The sequence below is a fragment of the Spermophilus citellus genome, assembly GCF_964194105.1.
Source record: "Spermophilus citellus genome assembly, chromosome: 9".
NCBI classification, from domain to species: Eukaryota; Metazoa; Chordata; class Mammalia; order Rodentia; family Sciuridae; genus Spermophilus; species Spermophilus citellus.
In genome coordinates this window covers 96,289,311-96,317,298 of record NC_138191.1, presented here as the reverse complement: position 1 = coordinate 96,317,298, position 27,988 = coordinate 96,289,311, and the positions used below count along the sequence as shown (strand labels likewise).

Sequence of the window (27,988 nt, the reverse complement as noted above, 5' to 3'; positions counted from 1 at the left end):
GAATGCCCCTGAGTTCAATCCCCAATACCCCCCCCCCCCAAAAAAAAAAGGGGAACTAGACACATCTGATCAGTTACTCCTTCCTTAAATGTCCTATGCCACCCTAAGGAAAGCCAGGTCCTCACAATCACATCCTCTTTGTACCTCCCACCTCGTCATTTCCTGGCTCAGTCTCATTCTGCTCCAGGCGCTCTAGCCTCCTGTTGGGGGTGGGGGGGAGGGCTCCTGAGTGTTCCACAGGCAGGGGTGCCCACCTGCTCCTTCCTGGGCATCATGCTGTCCATTCCCTCTGTGGGAACAAACATCTCCTGGTCTTTCCCAGGCCTCCTCTTTGCTTGAATGGCTGTTCACCCTACTTGGCACTTTTCTCCAACAGCTCTTGCTACCACCTGACAATCTCACATCTCATCCCTTCTCCGTGTCTCCACTCTGGTGCTTACGGGGCACGTTTCATCTGCTCTGTCCATCTCTGAACCCAGGGCTTAGAAGTTATAGCAAACAGAAGGAGCCTAGTAACTTCTTGCTAACAAGTGAATGAAGTAATAGTGGGGAGTCAGTGGGGCCTGAGCTTACCCACCACCGCTAAAGCACTGTAGGAGGTCCGGGCTGGAGAGATCTCGCTCCTTAGAGAGGGGTGGAGCTTGGGCGTGCAGGCGGGCGGAACCCGAGGCGCGCGGGTCAGGGCCACCCGGAGGATTGAACAAAGGGCACCCGCACCGCCGGAAGAAGCCGCGCGCTGGTCTGTCCCAGGATCGGAGCAAGAGATCCTGGAACTGCTATGGAGCGCTCTCAGCCTGACGCTGCTGACGACAACGCCATGGACTCGTTCCTGGACAAGTTCCAGAGCCAGCCTTACCGCGGCGGCTTCCACGAGGACCAGTGGGAGGAGGTGGGCGGTCCCGGGGACTCGGCACGTGTACTGGGCCGTCCTCTGGACTCCTGGGGCTCCGCGGTGTCTCCCGCATGCCCAGGTCCCTGTAGCTGCCTGCGGGTGGATGGTTTCTAGTTGAGTATTAGCGATTGGCCTTGAGGTTTGAGAGTCTTCTTAAGCTGTCAGTACTTTCAGGAGTACCGGATTTGCAGTCAGGCCCGTGACGCCGTCACCTACCGGCTCTGACACTGGTTAGTTTACTAAGTTCTCTGAGCCGGTTTCCTCTTTTGGAAAATTGCCCTACCTGTGGCACCAATCACTTAGGGTTATGGCAAAGATAAAATGAAGCGTCAGGAACATAAGAGCGCTCAATTGATGGTAATTACTACTGCCCTTGTAGAATCCCGTAGAATGTGAGAACTGAAAGAATAGATATCGTTATCCTTCATTCTCATTTTACAAAAAGGATTCAGCCAATCACGATAATTTGCAGATTGTGATGAATAAGAAAATGTTGATGATGAGTCGTGGATTGGCTTTACTCGATAGAAAAAGTTTATTCATGCTGTTCATTATGATTTTGAAATTCAGGAATTTGACAAGATCCCCTTATTTATGAAGAAAGCACCATCAGAAATTGATCCCAAAGAGAATCCTGACTTGGCTTGCCTCCAGTCAATTATTTTTGATGAGGATCGATCTCCAGAAGGTATCTTACGTGACTAGCATTTGTTTTGTATTGAGATAATGTGTGAATCAGAAAGGTTCTGATTGATAAGAAGTAGTTTGCATGAGCTAATTTGTCACTGTTCACACATATTTCTTTGGGTACCTACAGATTGCCAGGCTTTGGGGACATGGGGGTAAATAAGACACAGTTCCCGCCCTCAAAGGTCAGGCTCCAGTGAGAAGCTAAATTGTGCTGAAGAATTAGGACAAACTTGTGTTAAGTGCCAATGTATATACTATAGCTGTAGTGAGTGCTATTGGAACACTGAAGGAGCAGGAGTGGACTGTCAGTGAATTGGAAATTTGAGCTGAATCTTAACAATTTTGTAGGCTTTGACTAGGGCAAGGAAGGGGATTTGCATCCCAGAGAATAAAATAGTATAAATAAAAGCAGAGGGGCCGGGGATATAGCTCTATTGGTAGAGTGCTTGCCTTGCATACCCAAGGCCCTGGGTTCAATTCTCAGCACCACAAACAAATAAATAAATAAATAAATAAAGTGTAACCCCCTCCCATATCCTCAGTAATTAAAAAAAAATCCTGTTTTCAAAAGCTAGGATAAGTATACTTTTTTCCCCTTTATACTTTTTCTTTTTTGCTAAGTATTTAGTAATGTTCCTTATAAAATATTTGGAATTGATTGAAGCATTAAGTTTTCATGACATTGTTTCTCCATATTGACACTCCTGTTTTTTTTTTTTTTTTTTTTTTGTGGTACTTGGGATTGAACCCAGAGATGCTTTACCCACTGAGCTCCATCCCCAGTCCTTTTATTTTTTATTTTGAGTTAGGCCTTGCTAAGTTGCTGATGGCTCTACAAAGTTGTTGAGGCAGAGGCCTTGAACTTGGGATCATCCTTGCCTCAACCTTTTGAGTCTCTAGAATTACAGGCATGCCACCCCATACCCCAAACAGTGCCTAGTTAATACCCATTTTTTTAAAGTATTAATTTTTTAGTTGTAGTTGGACACAATATCTTTATTTATTTTTATGTGGTGTTGGGGATCGAACCCAGGGCCTCGCCTGTGCTAGGCGAGCGCTCTACCGCTGAGCCACAACCCCAGCCCATTAATACCCATTTTTATCAGAGCATTACTTTTGAGTTTCCTTTCCCTATTGATTTATTTTTCCTGTTGGTTTCTTCTCTTTGACTTATCATTTATTAAATTAATACATGATTTAAAATCTTAATGGGTCTTTTAAAAAGTGGGAAATAGTGTCTATTTTTCTTCTTTTTTGCAGAACAAGCCAAAACCTATAAAGATGAAGGCAATGACTACTTTAAAGAAAAAGACTATAAGAAAGCTGTGATTTCGTACACTGAAGGATTAAAGAAAAAATGTGCAGATCCTGATTTAAATGCTGTCCTTTATACTAACCGGGCAGCAGCACAGTACCATCTTGGTAATTTATTTCATTATTAAGTGCTTTCTAAAGAAATTACTTATGATAAAAGCCATTAGATGGCTAGAGGAGGTTTTGAGAATGGCAGAGAAAGAGGGGTTGTTCATCCCAGAAACCGAGACTAAGGATCATTTATTCCAATTGAGTTTTGATCTTCTTTGTAGACATGGTGAGAAGGAAACATTTTATAATTTTTACTATCTGAAACAAAAATAAAAGTGACTTAGTTACTTTATAAGGTATTTGATGTATGAATCAGTATGATCTGTGATCTTTAAGCTCCAATGCTTCTGTACTTTCAAAAGTGTTTTTTGGGTTTTTTTTCCCCCTGGCCTTTTATCCTCTTCTCAAGAATGCTGAAGGATTAAAACAGCAGAGCTCTTTAGGTGAGAAAAGCTGTAATCCAAGGGGAAATTTCTCAGTATTTATGGAACTCTTGAAGTAAAAAATATTTCTTGGATGAGGAAGTTTAGAAAATGCTGCTTCTTTGCTGGAGATTTTCAGTATGTATTAATACCGAATAGCCTACAACAAAAAACCTTATCCTGGGTTTCTAAAGTTTGTTGTCCCCTTTTCAGATAAAACATTATGCAGGGCTGTTCTGCTAATATGATTTTAGGAAGTGCTGATTATTTAAGTAGTAGTATTGCTGGGGACTAGTTTGGGTCATATTAGGCCCTTGTTTATAATCACAGAGTTTAAAGAGGACCTGGGGGGTAACCTCAGGCATTTCTGAGGGTCCAGTAGAAAACAAGTGCTGTAGTCGTGCTGGAATAGTTTTTTCTAACTCATCACCATTTGAACAGTTTATCTCTAAGGCAGGTCTCTCTCAGTCTGTTTCATTAGAAAATTTGAAAAAGTGAAAGTGGTACCGAATTTGAAAGATTATTTAAGCTAGCAAACCCCTTCAGTTTACATAATTTCATGAGGGTCCTTTTCATTAGTGCCTGAACCTAAACAGGAAACTTGTCTTTAATTTCAGGAAGAATATTTTTTCTTTATTCCTGTCTCAAAATAAAAAATAAAAAGGGTTGGAGATGTAGCTCAGTTGTTAAATGCCCCTGGGTTCAATACCTGGTACCAAAAAAAAAAAAAAAAAAAAAAAAGGACAAGTAGGCATTAATCAAGTAGAAGCAGATTGGGACATTCCAGCAAAAGGGAGAAGCAGGAGAAATTCTTGAAAGTCCTTGAAAGTCATTGTTGCCAGTGGAATCAAGACAGGAAATTGTGAGGAGGCTGGAGAAATTGTAGGGTTGGTTGCCACATTGGGCTTGAACTTTGAATAGCTGTCATCGAAGAGGCATTTAAGGGCTTATTGCAGGTCAGTGATAGGGTTATATTTCTATGAATTTGCAGAAGGATTAATTACCTTAGCAGATAATGTGAAGAGGACAGACTTAAATATTTTTTTTTCTTTTTTTGTGGAATTGGGAATTGAACTCAGATCTTTGCACATGTGAGGCCAGTGCTCTACCACTGAGCTATATCCCCAGCCCTTTTTATTTTTTAATTAATTAATTAATTTTTGCTACCAGGTGTTGAACCTAGGAGTGCTTAACCACTGAGCCACATCCTTAGCCCTTTTTAAATACTTTATTTAGAGACAGGGTCTTGCTGAGTTGCTTAGGGCCTTGCTAAGTTGCTGAGTCTGGCTTTGAACTCATGATCCTTGTGTCTCAGCATCCTGAGCCGCTGGGATTACAGGTGTGCACTATCACACCCAGCTTAATTTTTTTAATGTTTAGATATGGTCCCACTTAGTTTTTTTAGGTTGGCCTTGAACTTGTGATCCTCCTGTCTCCTAAGTCTCTGGGGTTATTGGCATGTGCCACTACACCCACTGGATTTAAAGAATTTTGAGAAAGGCAGTGGCAGTGAGGATGAAGAAAAGATGGATACAATAGAAATTAATTTGATCATAGTGATTTAGCCTGTTGATGTGAAATTGGTGATGAGCTCTTGGTTTTTGGGGAAGATAGTAGTGCCACCACTTGAAACAGGTAGTCTAGAGAAGAGAAAGTTGGTGAGGATGAGGGGTTCAAAATTAACTTTGGGGACTATTTGAGTTTACTTGGAATACTCAGTTCACTTGGAGTACCTATGAGATACCAGGTGGAGAAATCTAGAAAGTGGATTGATTGTGTGAAACTTGGGGCACAGGCTTGGACCAGAGATCTGTATTCATAGTCATCAGCATCAATGAGAGGCAGAAACCTAACCTAGAGCGCAGTCTAGGGATGGTATACAGCAAGGGAAAACAAGTGGCTGAGGAAGAAGCTTTGAGGAACTAGTTTCAGGAAACTGTTGGATGAAGTCGCCAAAAGAGAGATTAATAAGAAAAAATGAGGAAAATTTGGAAAAAGTTATATTATAGGTATCTGAAGAATTAAAGATGTCAGTGTAGCAGAAAAGTTACAAATAGAAGAATGGCTTTTTTTTCTCATTCCAAGTAGTGATTACAGGTACTTCTGTAAAACTGGCCATGAGCAATATGTCTTGTTTACTCTTTTTTTGTTTTGTACTAGGGATTGAACTTTGAGACAGGGTCTCATTCAGTTGCTTAGGACCTCACTAAGTTGCTGAGGCTGGCTTTGAATTCACAATCTTGTTGCCTTAGCCTCTGGAGCCATTGGTATTATAGGTGTGTAACACTGCATCTGACTTGGCTACTCTCGTGAATGGAGTTTTTCCTGCTTTGTACTGCACAGGTTCAGGGGCTATAACTTTATATGAATGATGTCTGCTTTTGGAATTTAGGACTCTTATCTGCTGATTTAGACGTGAGGTATTTTAGGAACTTTTATTATAAAAGTAATACAAGCATATTGTAACAATGAAAAATACAGAAAGGTTATTATAAAAGAAAATTAAGCCCATCCATAGTTTACATGAACCACTTTGAACATTTGATATGAAGCCTTTTGGTCATATTTATTTATTTAAAATCAGTCTTGGTTTGTGTCACAGTTTCTTATACACATAGTTTAAATGGGCAAAGTTCTGTAAGGCTTGTTATAAAGGTACAGCCCCTTGACTCTTTTTCCTACTATTTCCTGTTCCCTGGAGGCAAACACTACCAACTATTTTAGCTGTTTCTTTTCTTATGTACCTTCATATAACTAAATAATATGCTTGTATTTCTGCTGCTTTCACTTTCCAGTTTGGGGCAATGCCTGTTGATTCCCATTGTGGAAGTGAGTATGTTGTCCCCTCTCATCACTGCCACCCCAGATCCACAAGTATCCTGTCGTTTTGTGCATATACTTATGTGTTTGTTATTTATTATTTTCATTTATAACTATGTAATTGTTATTCACAGCTAAACCATGTTGAGAATTCTGGTCATTTTCTATTTTGGTAATAAAACTTTAAATTTTTAATTTAAGTAATAAGTGTCATAATTATTATGCTTACTTGGTTCCTATTGTACTTATCACTGAGTCAGTGCTGTGCTCTCGCCCTATTTTCTTACTCCCTTCCTCATCAGGTGTTATAACCATTTACCTGATTGGTGACACCCCTCTGGAGCTTTCTGACCTACTTCAGTATGGACTGGTTGGTTTCTCTGCCTCAGTTACTTCTCATCCTGCCATTACTATTTTTTTTCCCCTGGTAGAGGATCAAACCCTGGAACACTCTACCACTGAGCTGCATCTCCAGCCCTTTTTATTTTTTCCTTTGAGACAGGGTCTCACTAAATTGCCAAGGCTAGCCTCAAACTTGTGATCCTTCTGCCTCAGCCTCCCGAGTAGCTGGGATGATAGGTGTGCACCATATACTGTGCCCATTATGTATAAGGCATTTGTATTCATAACTGCTTTCTAGCTTATAGTATTGCTGTTGAGATGTCTAGAACTATTCTGATTCTGGCATTCTGGGTTTTTCTCTTTGGAAGCTTCTAGTATTTTCTTTTTATGCTTGGTGTGCTGAAACGTTTTGTGTAAAGTATGATAGTTCTATAGGTTGGGTATTCAGTGGACACTTTCAGTTGGAAACTTGTTTCTAGGACATTTTCTTAAATTATTTTGATACTCTTCTGTTTTCCATTTACTGTTTTTGGAAGTCCTGCTGCTGATGCTTTGGGAACCAATTTGGGGTCTAAGGTTACTGGGGTTCAGTATTTAGATTTCCTTTATTGATTCACCAATGTGCTTGGAGGTTCCAGTCCAAAGGCGCTCTGTTTTATGATCTGTATAGATTAAACCTCTAGTACTTTCCCAGAATTGGAGAGAGAGAGATCCCAGAAACACCAGAGGGAAAGGAACGTTGAGAATCTGTTTCTTAGACTTTAACGCACCTTCATTCTTAGTTCTGGAGTTACCTGAGTCTTGAGTACTTTATGATTTCTGCAGTACCACTTGGTAGCCTTTATGCTTTCCTTCTGCTGGCTTAGAATTCATTTTTTTCTAGCCTTATATATCAGTCTTTGTCCTTTTGTTTTCCAGTTTTTAAAATGTGTTCTGTGTTCTTCTCATTCTCTTTGTCTCTGTGGGTTTATGGCTTTGAGGAGTTGGGGAAGATGGTGTAGTTAAATACATGTGTTCCATCTACTACCTTTAACCAGAAGTCCTTGGTTCTTTTACATATGCATTTTTCCCCAAAGTTGAGATTGTTGTGTTCTTCCAATTTTGTATTTTTAATGTAATTTTATCAGGTAAATAATTTCACCTGTCATTAAAAATTATTTGTGAATATTATTTTAATAGCTATATGAAGTTACATCATGTGGACCTACAACTGTTTGCTTTATTGTTCTACTATTTTTGAGTGTATAAGCTATGTGGAGGTTTTTAAATCATACAAAAATGAACAAAGTTAGACATAAAGTTTTTTCAGTAATTTAAACTAAAGCAGGATTTGATAAACTGTGGCTCATAGACCATGTCTGACCTTCTGGCTGGCTGTGAACTAAAATTGTTTTTTACATTTTTAAAGGATTATTAAAAATACAGAGAAGAATATGTGACAGACCACATGTGGCCTGCAAAGTCTAAAGTGATTACTATTTGGCCCTTCACAGAAAAATTTGCTGACCCCTGATCTAGAGTTTTAGAAGTGAAATTAATAGGAAATATTAAACCATTAAGTAATACTTATAGTCTAAACTAAAAAGAGTATAACTAGAAATAATGATTATTACAGCTGGGTGCAGTGGCACATGCTGGTAATCCCAGCAGCTCAGGAGGCTGAGGCAGGAGGATCATGAACTCAAAGCCAGACTCAGAAACTTAGCAAGGCCCTAAGCAACTCAGCAAGACCCTGTCTCTAAATAAAATATAAAAAAGGGCTGGGGATGTGGCTCAGTGGTTAAGCACTCCTGGGTTCAAACCCTGGTACCAAAAAAAAAAAAAAAAAACAAAAAAAAAACCACGGTATTGCATTAAGGAATATTTATAATGTAAATCTGCCTCATGCCTTCCTCCTAGTTTGGATAACTGGTGTGTATGTGATTGTACTTTTTTAAAATGCACTTACGTATGTGTGTCTATATGTCTAAATATTTAGTTTGGTTTATTTTACACAAACAGAAATCTGGTATCCACTTGGAGTGGATACCACTACCACTTAAAACAGTATAACACTTATGTCCTACTGTGTCTCTTACAAGCAGATCTGTCTCACTCTTCTTTTAATGACTGCATAATACTCAATAGTATGAATCCATAAAAATTCATTTAGTCATTACCAAACTAAAAATATGTGAGTTATCTCCAGCTTTTTGCAATTAAAAGTAATGCTGTAATTATTGTGTTTTTATATTTATACAAACTTTTTTGAGCATAATGTTGAGAAGAAATTGTTGGGTCAAAGTAGTTGCACAAAATGCATGCTAATTTGCTAATTTTATCCTGAGAGTGCCCCTTTTCTATATCTACACCAATACTGGATATTATCTATCTGTCTTATTACCAGTTTCATGTCAGTTTTAATTTTCTGATAACTAAGACATGGAACATCTCTTCACTTGCTTACTAGCCATTTATAGTTCTTCTGTGGATTGCCTGATGTTATAAACATTTCTAAGGCTTAAATGAGCACAACTATATGTTTTCTAAAAATGGCACTCTGATTTATGTTTCTCCAAGATTGTTTTTATCACACAAAATTTTGGAAATGTTTGATCTTAAAACTTGTTCTTTCTTTTACTAAATGGTGTTTTTTTTTTTTGTTGTTTTTTTTTTGTAGGTAATTTTCGTTCTGCTCTCAATGATGTGATGGCTGCCAGAAAGCTAAAACCCTGCCACCTCAAAGCCATAGTAAGAGGTAAGTCTTATAGAACTATAGTATAGTTATCATTATGGAAAAGCTGGTATTCACCTACCAAAAACTGACATTTAAAGCTTTGATGTTAAGGTAGTAGGATACTTCCTAGTGAAGTTATCTTAGTTTTGCACTCTTGATATTAAGCTCCTGTTCCTTATTAACAGCACCATGCCGCTTTTGAAAGAAAATACTCTAATCCTTTATAAGAATTTGTATAGAAATTGAGACTCCTCTTTTTAAATTTGTATTGAATAAAGTAATTCCAAAAATGAATTAAAGTAATTCCAAAAAGCTACATTCTGATTTTTTTTCCAGATTAGCTGATTGAAAGGCAAAATCTTCAAATGCCTTGTTAATTCAGTGAAAAGATAAGTTACAGGACATTTGCTGATAGCTCTGATGCTGAGATGGCCCCAGATTATTTTTTCTCTTGTACCTTTCTGTGTAATAATAGTGCTTGTATTTCTTTTATACTTCACTTTTTCTTTGAGAACTTCATAGATGCTTTGCACACTTTTTTCATCACACTTAATCTTCCCTGCATTCTTATGACCAGCTTAAAATGCTTTATTAAGTTATGTTTCTTTAGGTGTTCATGGCTAAGGGATAGTAAGTAGGTCCTTGTCTCTCAGCTGTATAGAAAGAAGTTACTAAATAAAGATTGGCATATAGAAGATAGTCCTGTGGAATTAGCCTTAGGCTAGAAACCCATAATCCTGAATTCAGTTGTTGATTTTCTGTTATAATGTGACAGTAGGAAGATACTCATTCTAATGTTAGTTTGTTCATCTCTGGAAGATGGGGTTAGGTTCCTTTGACATCTAAGCCTTTATAATTCTGATATTTTGAAATTCTGTGGAAAGGCTAAAGAGGTTAATTATTAGAGAAAAACACACATGATTGCATTAAAAATTTTAATAGAAGAGGCAACTTAAACTAATGGTCATAAGGATCAAAATTAGGAGAGACCTAACATCTTTGGTCTTGTTACTACCATGATGAATGGCTGAAGCAAACTCTGCTTTCTGTCTGTCTTTTTAAAATCATCTGAGATTGGCTTTATTATTTCTATTTGCATATGAGGAACCTGGAGCTTGGTGATATTCAGTCTTTTGTCCTAATGGAATAGTGAATGACAGAGCCAAATCAGTCTGATTCCAGAGCCTTTGCTCTTTGCTAGTAAGCCTACTTTTAGAGTACTTTATACCAGGGAGACTTAGAGGAATTTTGAGCTGAATAGGCACTAGGGCATTTCTGATCTATAATACAAAAAAATATTCTTTGGGGAATGAAGTTCTCTTCAAGGGGCTGGTTGGTAGCTGGTAGCTGGTATGGGATAGGTATTGTTCAAGGCAGGGCTTATTCATGTATGTCATTCCTAGATCTTAAGGGCCCTGGTTTCTGTAGGTGCCCTGTGCCATCTGGAACTGAAACACTTTGCTGAGGCTGTGAACTGGTGTGATGAGGGGCTGCAGATAGATGCCAAAGAGAAGAAGCTTCTGGAAATAAGGATTAAAGCAGACAAGCTGAAGGTTGGTATCAGCAGACAATTGGCTTTGGCTAATTTGCATTTATCAGATTGCATCTCTCAGGTCATTGTAAAAACCTGGGTGCTGGAGATGTAGCTCAGTGGAAGTGCATGCTTTGCATGTGTGAGGCCCTGGGTTTGATCCTAGAAACACATACACACACAAATAAATAAATAAAAATAAAGAAACAAAAGAAAAGAAAAACAGATGGGTGCTGTTGTGCACACCTATAATCCCAGCGACTTGGGAGGCTAAGGCAGGAAGATCTCTAGTTTAAACCCAGCCTCAGCAATTTAGCGAGGCCCTAAGCAACTCAATAAGGCCCTCAGCAACTCAACAAGACCCTATAATTAAATATAAAAAAGGGCTGAGAATGTGGCTCGGTGATTAAGCAGCGCTGGGTTTAATCCTTGGTACCAAAAAAAAGAAGAAGAAAAGAAAAGAAAAACAAAACAAAAAAATCAGTTTCTATTCTTGGAACTCTGTAGAGGACACAAACAAGTAAATTGAGGTAAGCAAGAACATACAGTATTGTAGTAGTAGTAGTTGCTAGTGGTATCCAACTTTGCCCTCCTGCTTTTCCTCCTCATTTCCTGACCTACAGTAAGGACTCTGTAAAAAATTGACTTTTGGAGCTGGAGTTGTAGCTCAGCGATAGAGTGCTTGCCCTGGGTTCAATACTCAGCACCACATAAAAATAAAAAAAATAAAAGGTATTGTGTCCAACCACAACTAAAAAATAAACTATTTTTTAAAAATTGACTTTGAATTGAATATGATTTTAATAAATAGAAAACAAAATAAGAGTGCCATAGTTTATCTGTATAGTGTAGAGTTCTTGAAATAAGAAAAAAAGGACAAGCTAAATATTTAAACAAAACTTAAGTTTCTAATGCACAACTCCCAGTATTAAGACACCTATTACTTGCTAAAACAATGCCACATTTCTGACACATAACAGCCAAAATGATGATAAAACAGTAATAACAACAGAATACCATTAATACCAAATATACTACCCAATATTTAGATAGTATTTACTATGTATATGTTCCAGGCTCTAGTTTAAAATTTTCACTTATTTAAACTATCTAAACAACATAATACCCCTATGAGGTAGGGGCTGTTACTATAAAGGTAGCTAAAGCACAGAGAGATCAGGAAGTTGCCCAGGTCACACAACTCTGCTGAAGTAGACTTCAGATGCTGGCAGTCTGATTCAGGGCCCAGGCTCTTGGCCACTATGCAATACTGCCTCATCTGTCTGTTCAGTACAAAGCCAGCATGAAACTTCATGTCTCCTTTTCCTGGCTTAAATATCTCCTCACTGCTTATTCTATGGAATTGGAAATTTTAGTGCCTGGAGAATCTTTAGCTGGTCCTGAACAAGGAGTCGGAAATCATTCTCATCATTTGAAATATCAGAAAAGATAGATCTCTATGGCCTCACCTGGTTAAGTAAACAGAATTGTAAGCCCAGGTAACTGGGGGTTTCTAACATTTCTAAAAGTATATATACAGGAATGAATGTCCAGAGGGCTCCTGTGGAAGGCTGTGGCCACATCTGTCTATAGAAAACCCAGAGTGGACTTAAGTGAAAGTGTCTTGGTCCTGCAGCAAAGGTACACTTTAGGGGAGATTTCAGTGCCCAAAAGCTTGACATCAGATATAACTGACTTTGTTTACTGAATAACTGAATTATTCTCAAGAGTCTTAGTATAAATTGATTCTGGGTTCATTTGTGCTTGGCATATATAAGCACTAGATTTTCTGTGGCTAAGTTAATGCCAGAGAAAGTAGACTTCAAAGCAGTGAGTATTGCTAAAATAAAGCGAGGATTTTTAAAAATGGATCATCTTATGGGAAGATTTAATAATTCTAAATGTGTAGGAACCTAATAACAGAGCTTGAAACAAAAATTGACAACCCAAGGAAGGAAAAGACAATTCTACAGATAGATGGAATTCATGATATTCTTCTCTCTCAGTGATTGCTAAATCAAGTAGATAAAAAGTAAACAAGATGATATCACTGTAAAAAGTTGACTAAAAGATCTACAAAAATTCTCTCCTCCATAAAATCAATGAGAAAACTGGCAAAAAAGGTCAAAATCAACTTTTCTAGAATTCTAGAAATGAACCAAAAGCTTGCAGCAGGCTAGGAAGTGTTGTTCAAGAAACATGACTAATGTTCTATGAACTTTTTAACTATAGAAATATTGATGAAGTTGTGGAAATAACATACAAATGAAGTTCTAACCTTTTTGTCTCTAGGTTTAATTGCTCTGTAAAGGGAAAGCTAGTGGGGAAGATAAGAGGGAATTTCCTGAGTGAAACTCATTCTGTTCCCATGGTACTTGAAAGCAATTGCACTTGGAGAGTCTTTGTGAGCTCAAAATCTCTGGAGTTCTTTTTGTTTATTGTGCAAGATGGTGACCTGAGAGCCTTGCTAGTAGCTTGTGTGAACTGAGAGCTCCTCTTGGAGAGGATAGGTAAAGGTAGAAAATCAGCTTAATCACGAAAGGACAGCTTCTTGAAGTCTGAAGGACAGAGAATTAGGTGCTTGCCTGGTGTGCTGCTTGCTTTCTTGGTGGTACCTGTGGGTAGAATTAAGTGTTAAACATGACATTTGGAATTTAACACTAAGGAACAAAAAGCAGCAGTTCTAAGACTGATAGCAACTGTTTTCACATAAATGGAAATGGAGTGATTTGACCTCTCTTGCTATATTACCCATTGACTGACTACAGGAAATACAGCATAGCAATCATTTAGTATGCTATTCTGTTTTCAGAACTAAAACTACTCAATGTCAAAGAAGAATAAGAAAAAAACACATAGCCAAGAATAATAAGCTGTAGTAATAAGCTGGTGACATTTCAACTTCTTTCAGTCCTATCTCTCCCTTCCCAGTTCCCCAGTAGTTGTGAAAGGTGGTAGTCCATAATCATGGTGAAAAAAAGTGGCCTGGTGGCCACCAGAAAAAACAACATTACAATTCCTTCAAAGCCTTATTCCCAATTTATCATTATTCGACCATCTAGTAGATCCCTAGAAGACCCTGCTTATAGGCTGTCTTTATATGACCCAACTTGGAGCTCACCCAGTATGGACAGCTTTTTCAGATAGGGTATAGTAATAGGGAGATTAAAAGGGAGAACATTCATCAGAAACCATTAGAGGAATTATTTTAAGATTCCACATACCTGCGGCACCAGATAGCATTTAGTACAGATAATGAAGGCTTACTAGAAAGCTTAAAAGTAAAAGCTAGGGATGAGATTCTGAAGGGGCTTTGAAAACCTTCGGTATTCCTGGGAATCTAGAAGGTTACATGTATGCCCAGGGTGTTACATGTGTGCTTAGAAAAGGACCTGAGAAGAAACTAAACTCTCACCTCTGGCTGACCAAGCAGGAAGTGGCAGCTATGGTAGAATTGTAAGCTGCTCAAGTAAGTGTGTGTTGAAGGTGTGCTCTGGCATGTGCACAGAGCCTCTAGGCAGCAGCTAGAAGACTTACTGGCTCTGGTATTTGTGGAAATCTGTGCTCAGTTGTTAGATGATGACCAAATGAGTAGAGATTTTAATAATCACATATGACAGAATACAGACATTTTACAGAATTAGTTGAGGAAAATCAATAAACAGTAACAGCAACAATAATAAATCCAGGAGTGGATGGTCAAATATGAGTTCTAGAGTTGCCACATTATAGTGTCTGTTTGGCTGGCTTCCTTCCTTCCTTCCTTCCTTCCTTCCTTCCTTCCTTCCTGGGGATTCCTTTATCTCATTTTTTATTTTGAGACAGGGTCTTACTAAGTTGCTGAGGCTTGCCTTGAATTTGCAATCCTGCCTCAGCCCCATGAGTTGCAGGATTTACAGGTGTGTGCTAGTGTTTGGTTATTAGCAAAAAATTATAAGACATGCCAAGAAAGAAGAAAGTATGCAGACGGGGAAAAGTCAATGAATGGAAATTGTCCTTGAGGAAGCTCAGACATAGAATTTACTAGACAATGACTGTAAACTATCTACTTTAAATATGTTCTAAGAATAAAAGAAAACAATCTCTAAAGAACTAAAGAAAAGCACAAGAGTAATGTCTTGTCAAATAGTAAATGCCAATGAAAAGAAATTATTTAAAAAGAACCTAATAGTATTTCTGTAGAGAAAAAGAACAGTAACTGAAATGTAAAATTCACTAGAGAAGCTCAACAGTGAATTTGAGCAGGCAGAAAAGAATCTGCAAACTTGAAGATAGTTTGAGAATGGGAAAAAAGAAAAAGAAAGATAAAGAAAGACTTAGAGGCCTTTGAGATGCCATGAAGTGCACCAGTGTAGGAATAACCGAGGTTCCAGTTGGAGGGGAGAGTGAAAGAAAGACAAAGGAATATTCGAAGAAGTGATGTCCAGAAACTTGTCAAATTTAATGAAAAATAATAATTTGTACATCCAAGAAGCTTAACAAACTCCAAGTAGGATAAATTTAAAATGGCCTATACCTAGACACATCATTATCAAACTGCTGAAAGGCAAAGAAAAGAATCTTAAAGCAGCAAGAAAGACTCTCCATGTATAAGCAATCCTCAATAAAATTAACAGCTGATTTCTTACCAGAAACTATGAAAGCCAAATGGCAGTGAGATGACATAGTCAGAGTACAGAAAGAAAAAAAAAAAAGAACCTTAAGAATTCTATATCTAGCAAACCTGTTCTTTAAAAATTAAAAGAGAAGAAGAAGTAAAAGTATTTTTCTTGCAGATGATATGACTTCATGTATAGAAAATCCTAAGGGATTCAGTAAAAATTTCTTGGGACTTACAAGTTGAACAAGCTTGTAGATTTTTAACATCAAAATACAAAAACCAGTTTTATACATTAGACTTTTAATTAACACTCCAAATGGAATTAAGAAAATAATTTCATTCATATTACCATCAAAAAATAAAATATTTAGGATCAAGTTTAACAAAAGTAGCATAAAACTTATACTTTGAAAAATACCAAACACTGTTGAAAGAAATTAAAGAAGATGTGAATAAATGAAAGATAAACCATTTTTTTCTGGATTGGATCTTAATAATTGTTACAATGGCAGTACTTCCCAAATTGGTGTGCCAAGCCATATAATCTTTTATTTTTTAAAATTAGAACATTATAATTATGCACAGATCATACAGTCTTCATCAAAATTCCAACTGGCTTCTTTGCAAAAATTGACAAGCTGATCATAGTATTCATTTAGAAATTCAAGGGACACCGAATAGCCAAAACAGTCTTGGGAAAAAAAATTAGAAGACTCATACTTCCTAGTTTCAAAATGTACTACAAAGCTATAGCAATCAAGATATTGTAGTACTGGCATAGGATAGACATGTAGATCAGTGTAGTAGAATTGAGAGCTCAGAAATAAATACCATTTGTAGGGAATTGATTTTCAACAAGTGCTAACAGCCATAGCCAGTAGGAATGATGCATGGCATTTTTGGTTGAAAGGTGCCGACAGCAAGCCATTGAGATGATAATGATTATGTTAAGATGTGCATTCAATTGGAGATTAGACCCCTGCTGTCCGCCTTGGCCTGCTACTTTGGAGCTCTCTCGGGACTCCCGGAGAGTTCCCATTGGTTGGGGAAGTGCAGTAGGAGGGAATTCAGAGGAGGGATTTCCTGTTGGTGTGGTGTGTCCCAGGAGAAGGCCGCTTGCGTGTCATTCATGGGAGTTTTGGAAATAAAGTTTGTTCCTGCTTGAGTGGCTTGTGATTTTGTGCCCAGCCAGACTGTGGCATTTGGTGGCCCGTATGGCTGAGGCAGGATTGCAAGTTCAAGGCCAGCCTTGGCAATTAAATAAGATACCATCTCAAAAAACAAGTCTGGGGATACATCTCAACGGTAGAGCTTTGCCTGGCAGAGCTTTGCCTGGCGTGCTCAAGACCCTGGGTTCCATTCCCAGTAGAGAAAAAATAAAAGAAACCTCAGTGAGATCCCAATTCATTCCTATCTGAATAGTCAAAATTGTATAAAGACTGACAAAATAAAATATTGGTGAATATATAGAGCATCTGGACCTTTCATACATTGCCAGTGACACATAAAATAGTAAAACCACTTTCGAAGTCAGTGTTTTATTTTGGACACTTATCCTGTGACCTAGCAGTTTCACTTCTGTGTGTCTGCCTAAGAGAAATTGAAAGGTGTACACAATAAGACTTATATACAAATGTTCATAGCCTTTTCCTTATATAACAGCCCAGCAACAGGGTTTGTGTCCAACAACAGGAGAATAGATAGGCAGATTATAGTATGTTTATTCAAAGAAATATTATTTGGCAATAAAAGGAAAGAAGCTTATCAGTGATGGGTTGGGAGGGGGACTGACTACAAAGAGGCAGAAGGGATGTAGAAATGTTCTCTATCTTGATTGGTCTTTTAGGCACCCAGGTGTATACATTTGTAAAAACTCATTGAACTGTGCACATTATATTTCAGCAAAATTATTATTTTTTTAGGTAGTATAAGCCAGATGTGGTGCCATGTACCTGTAGTCCCAATACTCACAAAACTGAGATGGGAGAATTATTTGAACCCAAGAGTTCAAGACCATCCTGGGCAGCACACTGAGACTTCATTTCAATTTAAAAAAAAAATACCAAAGGGGGGTTATAAACAGACAACCAGATAATATGCAACAGAGATAATCTATGGTCTGTGCAGCCTAAAATATTTACTGTCTTGCTTAACAGAAAACATTTGCTGACTCCTACTAATGTGTAGTTCTGAGGATAAAAGCAGAAACAATGAGTATTGGGTAGATTAGCAGGAAAAGAAAATCTGAAGTATATTTCTGCTATATTGAGTAGAATGTTGGTGTTTTTCTGTCATGGATTACAATTGTTCAAAAGGCAGAACCTCTGATAGGTTCTTATCCTAGTTTTTTCCATTGTGTTATCCTGTACTCCAGCCAAACCAGGGAAGTTGAAATTCCCCATGAGGTGCTCATCTGCCCTGTGTCAGTTCCTATATGGAGACTGCCCTTTCTTCTTTGTCAGTCAGTCTTCCTTGTCTAAGCCTGCTTCCTCAGTTGGGCATGGTCAGTCACTGCCTGTGTTTCATAGCACTTGGTTCACTCCAGCAGACTAACACAGAGCACACCTGTTACACGTGTCTCTTCACTGGTCTGTACCTCTCAGTAGACTGTGAGTTCCTTGAGTCTGGGAACTAGACCTTAAACTTTTGCTGATAGCACCTCACACCTTGGTGTGTGCTTTGTGCATGTTTATTGAACTGAATCAGCCCCTGGCAGCCCTCAACATAGGAGCATGGCTTGAACAGAGTCCAGAGAGGCATTCATTCAGGCACAGGCTGCAGGCGGGGGAAGAGGAAGCAAGTTCCCTGGGGCTGATGTATCTGAATTTCATCTCCAGCGAACTGAACAGAGGGATGTGAGGAAAGCAAAGTTGAAAGAAAAGAAGGAGCAGAATCAGAATGAAGCTTTACTCCAAGCCATCAAGGTAAGTTCTCAAACCTTAGGTCCCCCAGTCCTGCAAAATCCACTAATCCTGTGATGCCTGCTGGGGACCTTTCTTACTGGAATTACTGTGTTCATTTTCTTTCTGCTTTGGTGAAGCAGTGTGACAAAGGAGGCCCCCCCCCCCCAGTTGAGTCAGCTCTCCCACTGTGTGAATGTGCTGGTCTCTAACATACTGAGTACTGCTCTGGGTCAAGTGACCTCTCCTTTCATCTTCACTACAGCATCTGAGGGGGGTCTTCTTGTTCCTGTTCTGCTAACTGTTGAAATAGCCTCAGAGAGGTGAAGAAACCTCACACAGCTAATGAGTGTCAGCCAGGGCTTTGCTCTTCATCACTGTGTTATACTACATCCTGAGAAGCTGAATTTTTAGGATGTTGCTCTTTTATCACAACAACATCCTGCCTCCCTTTTCCTCTGTTTCCTGCATTTTGAAATTTATGTACTGTGACTCAAATCTTGCTTGAACCTTGTTAGTGCTAGCTTCATTTCCATAAGGTACATAACACCTGTTGAGAGATTGTGGGGTGGGTTTTGATTTGATTTTTTTTTTTAATATTTTTTTATTTATTTTTTTAGTTCTCGGCGGACACAACATCTTTTGTTGGTATGTGGTGCTGGGATCGAACCCGGGCCGCACGCATGCCAGGCAAGCGCGCTACCGCTTGAGCCACATCCCCAGCCCTTGATTTGATTTTTTTGTTCAGTTAAATTATCCACACATTTAAGGTACATGTTTGACTTTAAGAATTTAACACTTCTAAAATGCCTCCACTTATCTTTCTAACAAACAATCTGTTAACGTGTATTAACAAATAGAATATAGTATTCCAGATTTCTCTTCTCATTCACAATGAAAGATTTGGTCATTTTCTCAAATGTAGGATATTGGAATGCTAGACATTTACATACAGACTTTTTTTTTTTTTTTTAATTTGGTTTTCTCCTTTAGTCCAACCCTGCATCGTAGATTTCAGTATACATGAGAATTATTCTCAATAGAACACAAGCCATACTTTATTTTTTAAACATATTTTTAGTTATAGATGGACACAGTAGTTTTATTTATTTTTATATGGGGCTGAGGATCAAACCCAGTGCCTCACACGTGCTAGACAAGTGCGCTACCAGTAAGCTGCAACCCCAATCCTTACTGATGGTTTTAAGCAGGATCAGCAAACTACAGCCATTGGAACACAGCTTTGACTGTTCATATATTATTTATGGTAATTCTCACACTACAATAGCAAATTTGGTTAATTTCAACAGAGACTATTTAGCACACATTATCAGATTCTTTAAGAAAGTTTGGTAGTCCCTGTTTTATCAAAAGTAATTCTGATTGCATATGATTTCCCTTCATGTGCTAAACTTATGAACCTCCACGCATGTACATAAGAGGTGACCTTTCTATTCAGACCCTTGATTGATCCTCATTTCTTTATCTGACTGTCAAGATAAAGTCTGTATACATTTTTTGTACTATCCTATGTCCTAGCCAAATTGAAACACTTGACATTTTTGTCCACGCTACACTCTTGATCTTTTCTTTGTCTTTGTACATGTTATTTCTTGTGGTGGCATATTATTCTAATCCCCTACCCCCATCTTCTCTGCCTTTCAAAGTCATCATTCAGAGCTTAGCATTTTCCAATACTTCCAGCCCCAGGGTGAATTATTCCATTGTCTGCAGTTCCACAATTGTACTTCTTACTTTTTATTGTAATTATTTCCATAGCTGTCTCCCCACTAGACCATAAACAAAGGCTTAAGGGTGGGAGGTGGGGGGAACCATGTCTGCTCCTCTCTGTGACATGGTCCACATGGCAGATACATGGTAGATGCCTAGTGAAAGTGAGTTAAACAAGTGGTGCCTACTGTGCCGGCCAGTCCTCAGGGATCGTGATGATTAATCTTGGGTAGAGCTGGCCCTCTAGGAGCTTACGTTGTTAGGTTTCCCTATTTCAGTGAAATGGATTTCTGTCTTCCCACATAATAAGGTTCTGGTGTGTGCGCATTTCTGTCTTTAACCCAGGCTAGGAACATCAGGCTCATCTCTGAAGCTGCTGGTGAGGATGAAGATTCGGCCTCAGAAGGTATAGGTGAGATTTTTCTGGATGGACTTAGCTCTGAGAATCCCTATGGAGCCAGGCTGAGTCTAGATGACCAGGGAAGGCTAAGCTGGCCTGTGCTCTTTCTGTACCCGGAGTATGCCCAGTCGGACTTCATCTCTGCTTTCCATGAGGACTCCAGGTAATCACTTGCCCCAAAACCTTCTGCTCTGGCTGGCATTCTCTCTCCCTGCTGTCTTTGTAGGTAGGACAGGTGGATTTTTGGTTGAGAAGAGAAAAGAATAGTTCAGAGAGTTTCATACAATCTGATTTGATATAACTTCTCTATCCTATAGCTGAGTGAACTTCTGTTAACTAGGTTTTTAAAAAAAATTTTTTTTTAATTTATAGATGGACATAATACCTTTATTTTATTTGTTTATTTTGTATGTGGTGCTGGGGATTGAACCCAGTGCCTCACGCATGCTAGGCCACAATACCAGCCCAACTAGGTTTTAATGATAGATACAAGTCTCATTGTCATACTGCCTGGGCTGGTCAGTGTAACACCACGGTATAGTATTTGCCAAAGAGTGGCACACCTCTGGTGAAGTGTGAAATCATTTTAGGTAGTACACATATAGTAATTTAAGTGTATATTTATTAGAAAAAATATAAATAGCACATTTATCTTGTGATTTCATAGGGTTAATACTTAGAATATGGCTAAATATGAGAAATGTTTTTAACTCTTGAGTCTGTTTAAAGAAATTATGTCATAGATAAGTGATATGCATATACCACATTTTGGGCACTACCGTCAAAATGGATTAAACCTGTTTTGCGTTTTATACATTCTTTTTGTCTCTGTGAATTGCTGTCCAGGGACTGATGTAGGAAAGTAGATCTTGAGTTTTTGATACCCAGAAAGTATATGTTATATCCTTAGGTTTATTGATCATCTAATGGTGATGTTTGGTGAAATACCCGCTTGGGACTCAGAGCAAAAATACCGCCCTGATAGTCTGGAGGTAAGAGAAGTTTTATTTTGTTCCTTTATGAGATTTTATTTTGGGGAGGGGACAAAAGGATAGAGATTGACTGCTTTTTTAAAAAGTTGTAAGATATATATAACATTTTTAACAGTTTAATCATTTTAGGTACACAGTTCAGTGACATTATGTAGATGCACAGTGTTTTCCAATATTATCTTCACAACATTCCATAATCCCAAATTGAGATTCTTCACTTATTAATCAATAACTCCCATTCTTCCTTTTTCCCAGCCCTGGCAACCACCATTCTTTCCTATTTATGAGTGTGACTGCTCTGGGTACCACACATAGTTTGAATTTATAGTGCTTGTTCTTTTGTGTCTGGCTTATTTCACTTAGCTAGTATCTTCAGGGTTCATCCATGTTGTATTGTATGTCATATTATTGTATGTGTCATCCTTCCTTTTTAAGGCTGAATAATATCCCATTATTGGGATTAAAAAATATTCAGTTTATAGTAGAAAGAATTTATCTTTTTGTAATCATTTGAAATTAAGATGCCAACTAATGTCCTAAATTCCTGTACTTGTGTATGTGTTTCTTACAAGGACATTTTTCTTCATAATCCCCAAATAGCCACCAAAGTCAGAGTTTACATTGGCGGCACACTGCTGCTCTTTGATCCTTGGGCTCCACTCAATGTCCTTCCCAGCCCATGGGGCCTTTCAGAACCATGCTGAGCATTCAGTGATCATATCCTGTAGTCTCCTCTGCATAGAAGTGTTCCTCAGACTTTTCTCCAGTTTCTTAACTCTGTGCAGATTGTAGACCATTTGTGGAGTGCCTGTCTGTGGTTTGCCTCATGTTTCTGTGACTGAATTTGGGTTCTGTATATTCAGTTGGACTATCACAGAAATAATGCTGTGTACTCATTGCATCCTATCAGGTGGTACCTGATTTCAGTTTTCCCCCTTACTGAAATTCAGTGATCGCCTGATGGGAAAGGGGTCTGACAGGCTTCTCTAATATACAGTTATTCTTTCTCCTTTATGATTGATAAGTATTTTATAGGGAGGAATTTTGAAATGATGTAAATATCTCATTGTTCCTCAAACCTTCAATATTTTTTTTTATATTAGTAAATTTATGGTTTATTCTTTTATTCAAATTTTCTTTATAATGTGCTACTCTGATTATTTATTTTTTGCTTAATTGTCCTAGATTTGGCCAGTGGGAATATCTTCAAATTTTGTCCTTTTGACTTACCTCCATGTTTTAAGCACAAGATGTTCCAAGTTCTGAATGTGTTTTTCTTGCCCTAGCTCTGAAGTCAGTCATTTCCCCTCAGGAGCCTTGGTTCTTTCTAGTGGAGAATGCTATTTAGAAGCCCAAAGCTCTGTGCTTTCTCAGTGCCTCCCTGCTAGAGAGCATGTATATGTGTGTGTAAAAACATGAGGTATCTCCAGTTCTAACTCTCACTACAGGATTTGTTTTTTCCTTTCTATGTTTGTAAAATGACTTTAGTATTCTTAATATACTTGTCTAATCATCTCCCCTGCCTGTCACTAGCACTGGTTCCTCTCCTCCATGGAATAGTCCTCAGCCTTTCTGGCCTCCTGACTCTGTTAGGCTGCTGCCCCAGCAGGCTGCCTTCCTCATCCTGTGCAGGATCTGACATCCCTACTTTCACATCCTCCTCATCCTGCTTGGGTTCTTGCTATACAACAGGCCATCCTCTGCTGACTGGTTGCCCTCCTCACCTGCTTTTGTCCTAATAGTCCACTTCAGCTGTCCTACACATGGACATGCTCCTCATCCCACTTGGGCTCTGACCCACCCTGGACAGCCATCTGAGAGGGAAGCCCTTCTCACCTTGCTGAGGCTGGCTGGCTCCCAGCAGGGACCCCTCCTCCACTGGTCTAGCTCTGACACCCCTCCCCCTGACTCTCCCACGCAGATACCTGCTTAGTTCTTTGCTCTGGGTTACCATGGCTTTCTTCCCACCCCACAGTGACTCAAGGACTAAATTGTTAGGGAAGAGAAGGTTACATGGGCCTGGGCTTGAGCCTTGGCTTCTCTCTTTACTACTGGTGACATTGAACCTTGGTTCTGTCTTTGGAGAATGGAACTGCTAGCCTTTCTCATGGTGTTGAGGGGAGGACTGAATGCAACATACTTGGTCCTACAGCTGTGGAAAGGGGGCATTCAACCAACAAGGGTTGCAATTTCCTTAACTTGTCTCTGGGATTGACCTTAATATGCCTCTGGCTATTGAAGCTCTTGGTTTCTGACTCTATTCCATTAACCTTATAGGTCTACTTTGAGGATGAGGATGGGGCAGAACTATACCAAGTACCTCCCAAGAGCACCCTGCTGCAGGTGCTGCAGCACCCCAGGTAAGCAAATCTGTGGGTCTGAGTAGACTGGGGAAGATGCTCAGGCACCTCCCCAGGGGTACAGCCAGTTTCTCATTCCTCCACTCAGTGATCACCTTGTACTTTCCTTTGTTCTGCGCTGGCACAAAGCTGTGTGAGACAGCAGCCATATGGGCTGGCCGGGCCCATGAAACCCAGCTGTTTGCCAGACAGCTTGCAAGGTGATGACAGCCACTGCACTACAGCCCTGATGCCCCCAGGCCAGGGCAAGTAAATAGGCTGGTCTCAGATGAGAAAAGCTGCCTGGCTTTTGTACCTGAAGGCAGCAGAATGGAACAGGCTTCTTTTTTTTTTTTTTTTTTTTTTTTTTTTTTTGAGCATTTATTTACTATTTATTAAGCATTAATTTTTTTTTATTAGTTGGTCAAAACATTACATAGCTCTTGACATATCATATTTCATACATTTGATTCAAGTGGGTTTCCTAATTTTTCTCTTGTCTCCTGATACTGTCATGTGAAAGAGCATTGGCTTTTGAAGTCAGAAACCTTCATTCACTGACCATGTGACCCTGAGCCCACTATGCCTCCCTGGGGCTCTTCCTTCATCTCTAGAATAGGAACAGTAACTCTCACCTGTGTTTCTCAGGCACTTGAGTACCACTGAGTCAGTAGGAGTCAGAGTGGTCTTATAAACTATGTAGGATAAGCCCTCTGCAATAGGATATCTTTGTCACTAGAGGTAGCAGCAGGTGGGATTTGGCGGTTGTCTCTCATCTGCTTATATGAGAGTGCCCTCAGCATTAGTAAGTTGACTATTAGACTGCTTTCTTTAATTTTGAGCAAAGAGAAGGCAGGCAGGTTCTTTTGCGCTTAGGTTAAAGGAGCCCAGTGTTTTGGGGAGAAAGAAGGTGGCTGGGTGTGGTAGAAAATGAGGCTGAAGAGCTAAGTTAGAACCACACATGAAGCATAAACTTGAATGCCTTGTTAAGGCACATCAACTTTATACCCTGGTAGTGTATGGAGTCACGGAGGTATTTGTTTAAATAAACTGTACATAGTAATGTAGAGGATTGAAGTGTACTCTTGGGTAAGCCCTGAAGTATGAGGGGATGGGTTGGAAAAAGCTTTAGAACAGATGGGATAGGTGTTGGTGAAGTGCTGACTGAATTGGTAAGGGTCAAGGTCTAGCTGAGCTTGATGCTTCTGATTTGCCTTGGGAGGCAGGTAGGGAAGACTTTCCAAATTTGATTAGTAGTTCTCTTAGTGGTATTTTGCTGTGATCCCAAATCTTCCTTCTAGTTTATGGACAGAATATCAGATGATCATTTTCTCTGTAGTTAATAAATTGCCCAGAATTCTTAAGGCCTGAGGTCCACCTTGTACCCCATTTCCAAAAAATAAAGCAGACTGATCCATGGAGGAAAAGCAATTTCATACTTTTAGAAAATGTAAATGGTATTAGGAGTGATACTTAGGCTATCTGGGATGGGTTTCTGGAAGCTCCAGACCCTGAACTAGGTGGAGCCAAGAAACAGACCCCTCTGTCCAGAACCAGACACTGGATGATGCAAACACCCTTAGACCTGGGAGGCCAAGGCCCTGCCCATCTCTCTAACCTGTCTCACTCCATTTACTTTATGTTCCAGCGATAGCTTTATACTCTGGTAATCTGCACCTCCTGGCTTTTGCTCCCCTACTCCTCAACCCCTTCCCCAAATTAAAGCCATGTTCCGACATGGCATCTTCTAGGGAGCCTTTCCTGGTTCCTCTCCCTGTAGAGGGAATTGTGCCTCCTTGCACTGAGGCTGTATTTCACAAATGCTTCTACAGTTGTGCTTGCTGCCCCCATCTCCCAGGATTGAACCTGAGAGCAAGGGACAATAGTTTTTTACTTTTTTTCCTCTACGTTTTTATATGTTCTTTTTTGAGGGGGGATGGGGGGTGGAGTACGAGGGATTGAACTCAGGGGCACTCAACCACTGAGCCACATCCCCAGCCCTATTTTGTATTTTATTTGGAGACAGGGTCTCACTGAGTTGCTTAGTGCTTTGCTTTTGCTGAGGCTGGCTTTGAATGCATGATCCTCCTGCCTCTGCCTCCTGAGCTGCTGGGATTACAGGTAATCTGCACATCCTGGCTGTATGTTCATTTTTTAATCTGTTTTCAACACAGGGCCTAGGTTGACTGCTGAATGAATAAATGAAAATGTTTTATGATTTTGTTTATCCACAGATAAGCATTGATGCTGGAAGACTGGCCTAGAGGTTTTGACTAGGTTGTAAGGGGAAGAATGTCATGCTAGTTTTACAGATTTATAAACAGCCAGACAAATAAATTTGCTAAACTTGGGTTTTAATGTTTATTCATATCAAAGGTTCACCTTGAATGCTGTTGGGAAGGGCCATGGATGATTTAAGATCATAATTTAGTTAACCCCCTTTCTTTGTGTGTTTACTGCAGGTACTCTGTAAAAGCCCTGACACCAGCATTTCTGGTCTGTGTAGGATCCTCTTCTTTTTGCAAGAATTATCTCCGGGGGAGGCAGGTACACCAGATAAAGTGACTGAACCAGGCTGTGACAGCCAGCTTTCCTGGATCTCCTGTGTCACCTGCTTCTGCCTGGAATTTAGCTCACTTGAATCGGCGGGACACATTCTCGGTCCAGCAGTGTTTTTTTGTCACCTCAGAGACAGTCCTTCCTATCTTCATGCTGGAGGAAGGATGAGCCTCTGGCCAAGTACTGAGCTCTGGCTGTTTATCACTCTCCTAGTGGATACAAAACTCTGTGCCTTGGTTGTGATGTCCTTGTAGTGCATCTCAAGAGACTGTCTGCTGCTGTTACCACAAAAAACTCACTGGCCTATGGAAACCAACTTATGATATGACGTGCTTCTGAACCTTTGTGGTGTCAGGCACCTTAGGAAAGAACACTCTTCTAAGTCGGTAAAACCAGCTCTGTGTAGAGTTGTAAGGCCTTAAGGCTAGGATCCTTGGTACCCCTTAGAGGTTTGCCAGTTTCCCTGGTCTTTGCAGTGTGAAAACTCCAGTAGACTTGGACAATGGTCACTCAGTTCCTCTCTGTTTTTCACATTTTAGGGTTTTATGCCTTCTTGTTTGTTTGTTTGCCTGTTTGTCTTGAGTTGGGGTCTCGCTGTGTTTCCTAGGCTGCTCTCAAACTCCTGAGCTCAAGTGATCCTCCTACCTCAGCCTGCTGACTGCTGGGAACAGGCATGCATCATTATTGCTCCTGGCTAGGCTTTTAGTCCTTTTAAAATAGAAAATCTTTTTGCATCTTGGATCATTGTGATAGGTTATATTTTTGTCTTCAGCTATTTGTTCCCCATATCCTAGAGGGCTTTGTGTATATTTACTGGTAGCTGTGTTACTTCCTGCAGTGGCCACCCCTTCCCCTGGTGGGAGTGTACTTCTTACTGCTCATGCAAAATGATGTGAGCAAACGGGACCTGTGCTCATCCAGAAGCTTGAAGAGCCGGTACATGGTGGCTTGTGCTCTTTGATTCTTCTGTGAGATCCCAAATAGGGGCATTGCCTTCAGCTTGAGTGACAGAGTGGGAAGGCACAGGGAGCAGAGCCCAAGCAGCCGGCCAGAAGCCATTGATTGTAACATGAATGAGAAATAGATGTTTGCTGAGATTTGGGGTTGTTGGTTACAAAAGCAAAGCTGACTAATACTTCATTAAACTGAAACCAGCTGCTGTCCTTCAGATGAGCTAGTTTGGGGTTTGTCTCATGTGCATCATTGTTTTTGGAAGAGAAATTGGCTGTGGAATATTTACAAAGAACCAGACAGCTTTCCTTCTAGGTGCTGGTTCCTGCCAGGCCAGGGTCTTTCCCAAGCCTGGGTTTGGCCACATTTAGACCATCCTCTCTCACTTAAATCTGTCTCCCTTTGTAAGAACTCAGAATTTTGGGTAGAGGGCATAACATGTAGTCAGCAGCAACCCCTTCAGGCATTGAGGGTTCTTGTAGCAGCTGTCCCTGGCCACCTCACTGTTGTGGAGCACAGTAGGCTCCACTGTGCCCTCACTTATCTCTGATTAGAGATGCCTGCACAGCCTCCTTCCTAGACACTGTGAGACTGAGATGAAGTGCTGGATGCTACCAAATTGTACATTGAAATGTACCTGAGAAGAGTTCTGTGACTTTTATCCTCAGCACCCATCCTTCTCCTTCAGCTCCTGGCAGGCTAGGCCATCAGCCAGCTTCTTGCTGTACCTTCTCTTCA

The 27,988-nt window shown here is 39.8% G+C and overlaps 1 protein-coding gene across 2 annotated transcripts; it reads left to right on the top strand.

The window, feature by feature from the left end:
• The first annotated feature begins 710 nt into the window (after positions 1 to 710).
• On the top strand, positions 711 to 27,038 carry TTC4 (tetratricopeptide repeat domain 4). 2 transcript variants are annotated; one of them, XM_081308354.1, is made up of 10 exons: positions 711 to 889; positions 1,463 to 1,580; positions 2,843 to 3,004; positions 9,191 to 9,268; positions 10,676 to 10,800; positions 18,216 to 18,302; positions 20,355 to 20,572; positions 21,320 to 21,401; positions 23,679 to 23,761; positions 26,203 to 27,038. In XM_081308354.1, the coding sequence occupies exons 1-10, from the start codon at positions 779 to 781 to the stop codon at positions 26,303 to 26,305; spliced, it is 1,167 nt and encodes a 388-aa protein (XP_081164480.1). In that variant the 5' UTR covers positions 711 to 778; the 3' UTR covers positions 26,306 to 27,038. The 2 variants fall into 2 exon arrangements, with proteins under 2 accessions (XP_081164480.1, XP_081164481.1); XM_081308355.1 differs by lacking the exon at positions 2,843 to 3,004.
• Positions 27,039 to 27,988: the final 950 nt, after the last annotated feature.

What these genes read in the sequence shown, in the direction of transcription:
- TTC4 (XM_081308354.1), top strand. Translation starts at nt 779, where the DNA reads ATGGAGCGCTCTCAGCCTGACGCTGCTGACGACAACGCCATGGACTCG. An exon ending in ACGAGGACCAGTGGGAGGAG is followed by an intron (nt 890 to 1,462) that starts GTGGGCGGTCCC and finishes TTTGAAATTCAG; the next exon opens with GAATTTGACAAGATCCCCTT. An exon ending in CCTCAAAGCCATAGTAAGAG is followed by an intron (nt 9,269 to 10,675) that starts GTAAGTCTTATA and finishes TGGTTTCTGTAG; the next exon opens with GTGCCCTGTGCCATCTGGAA.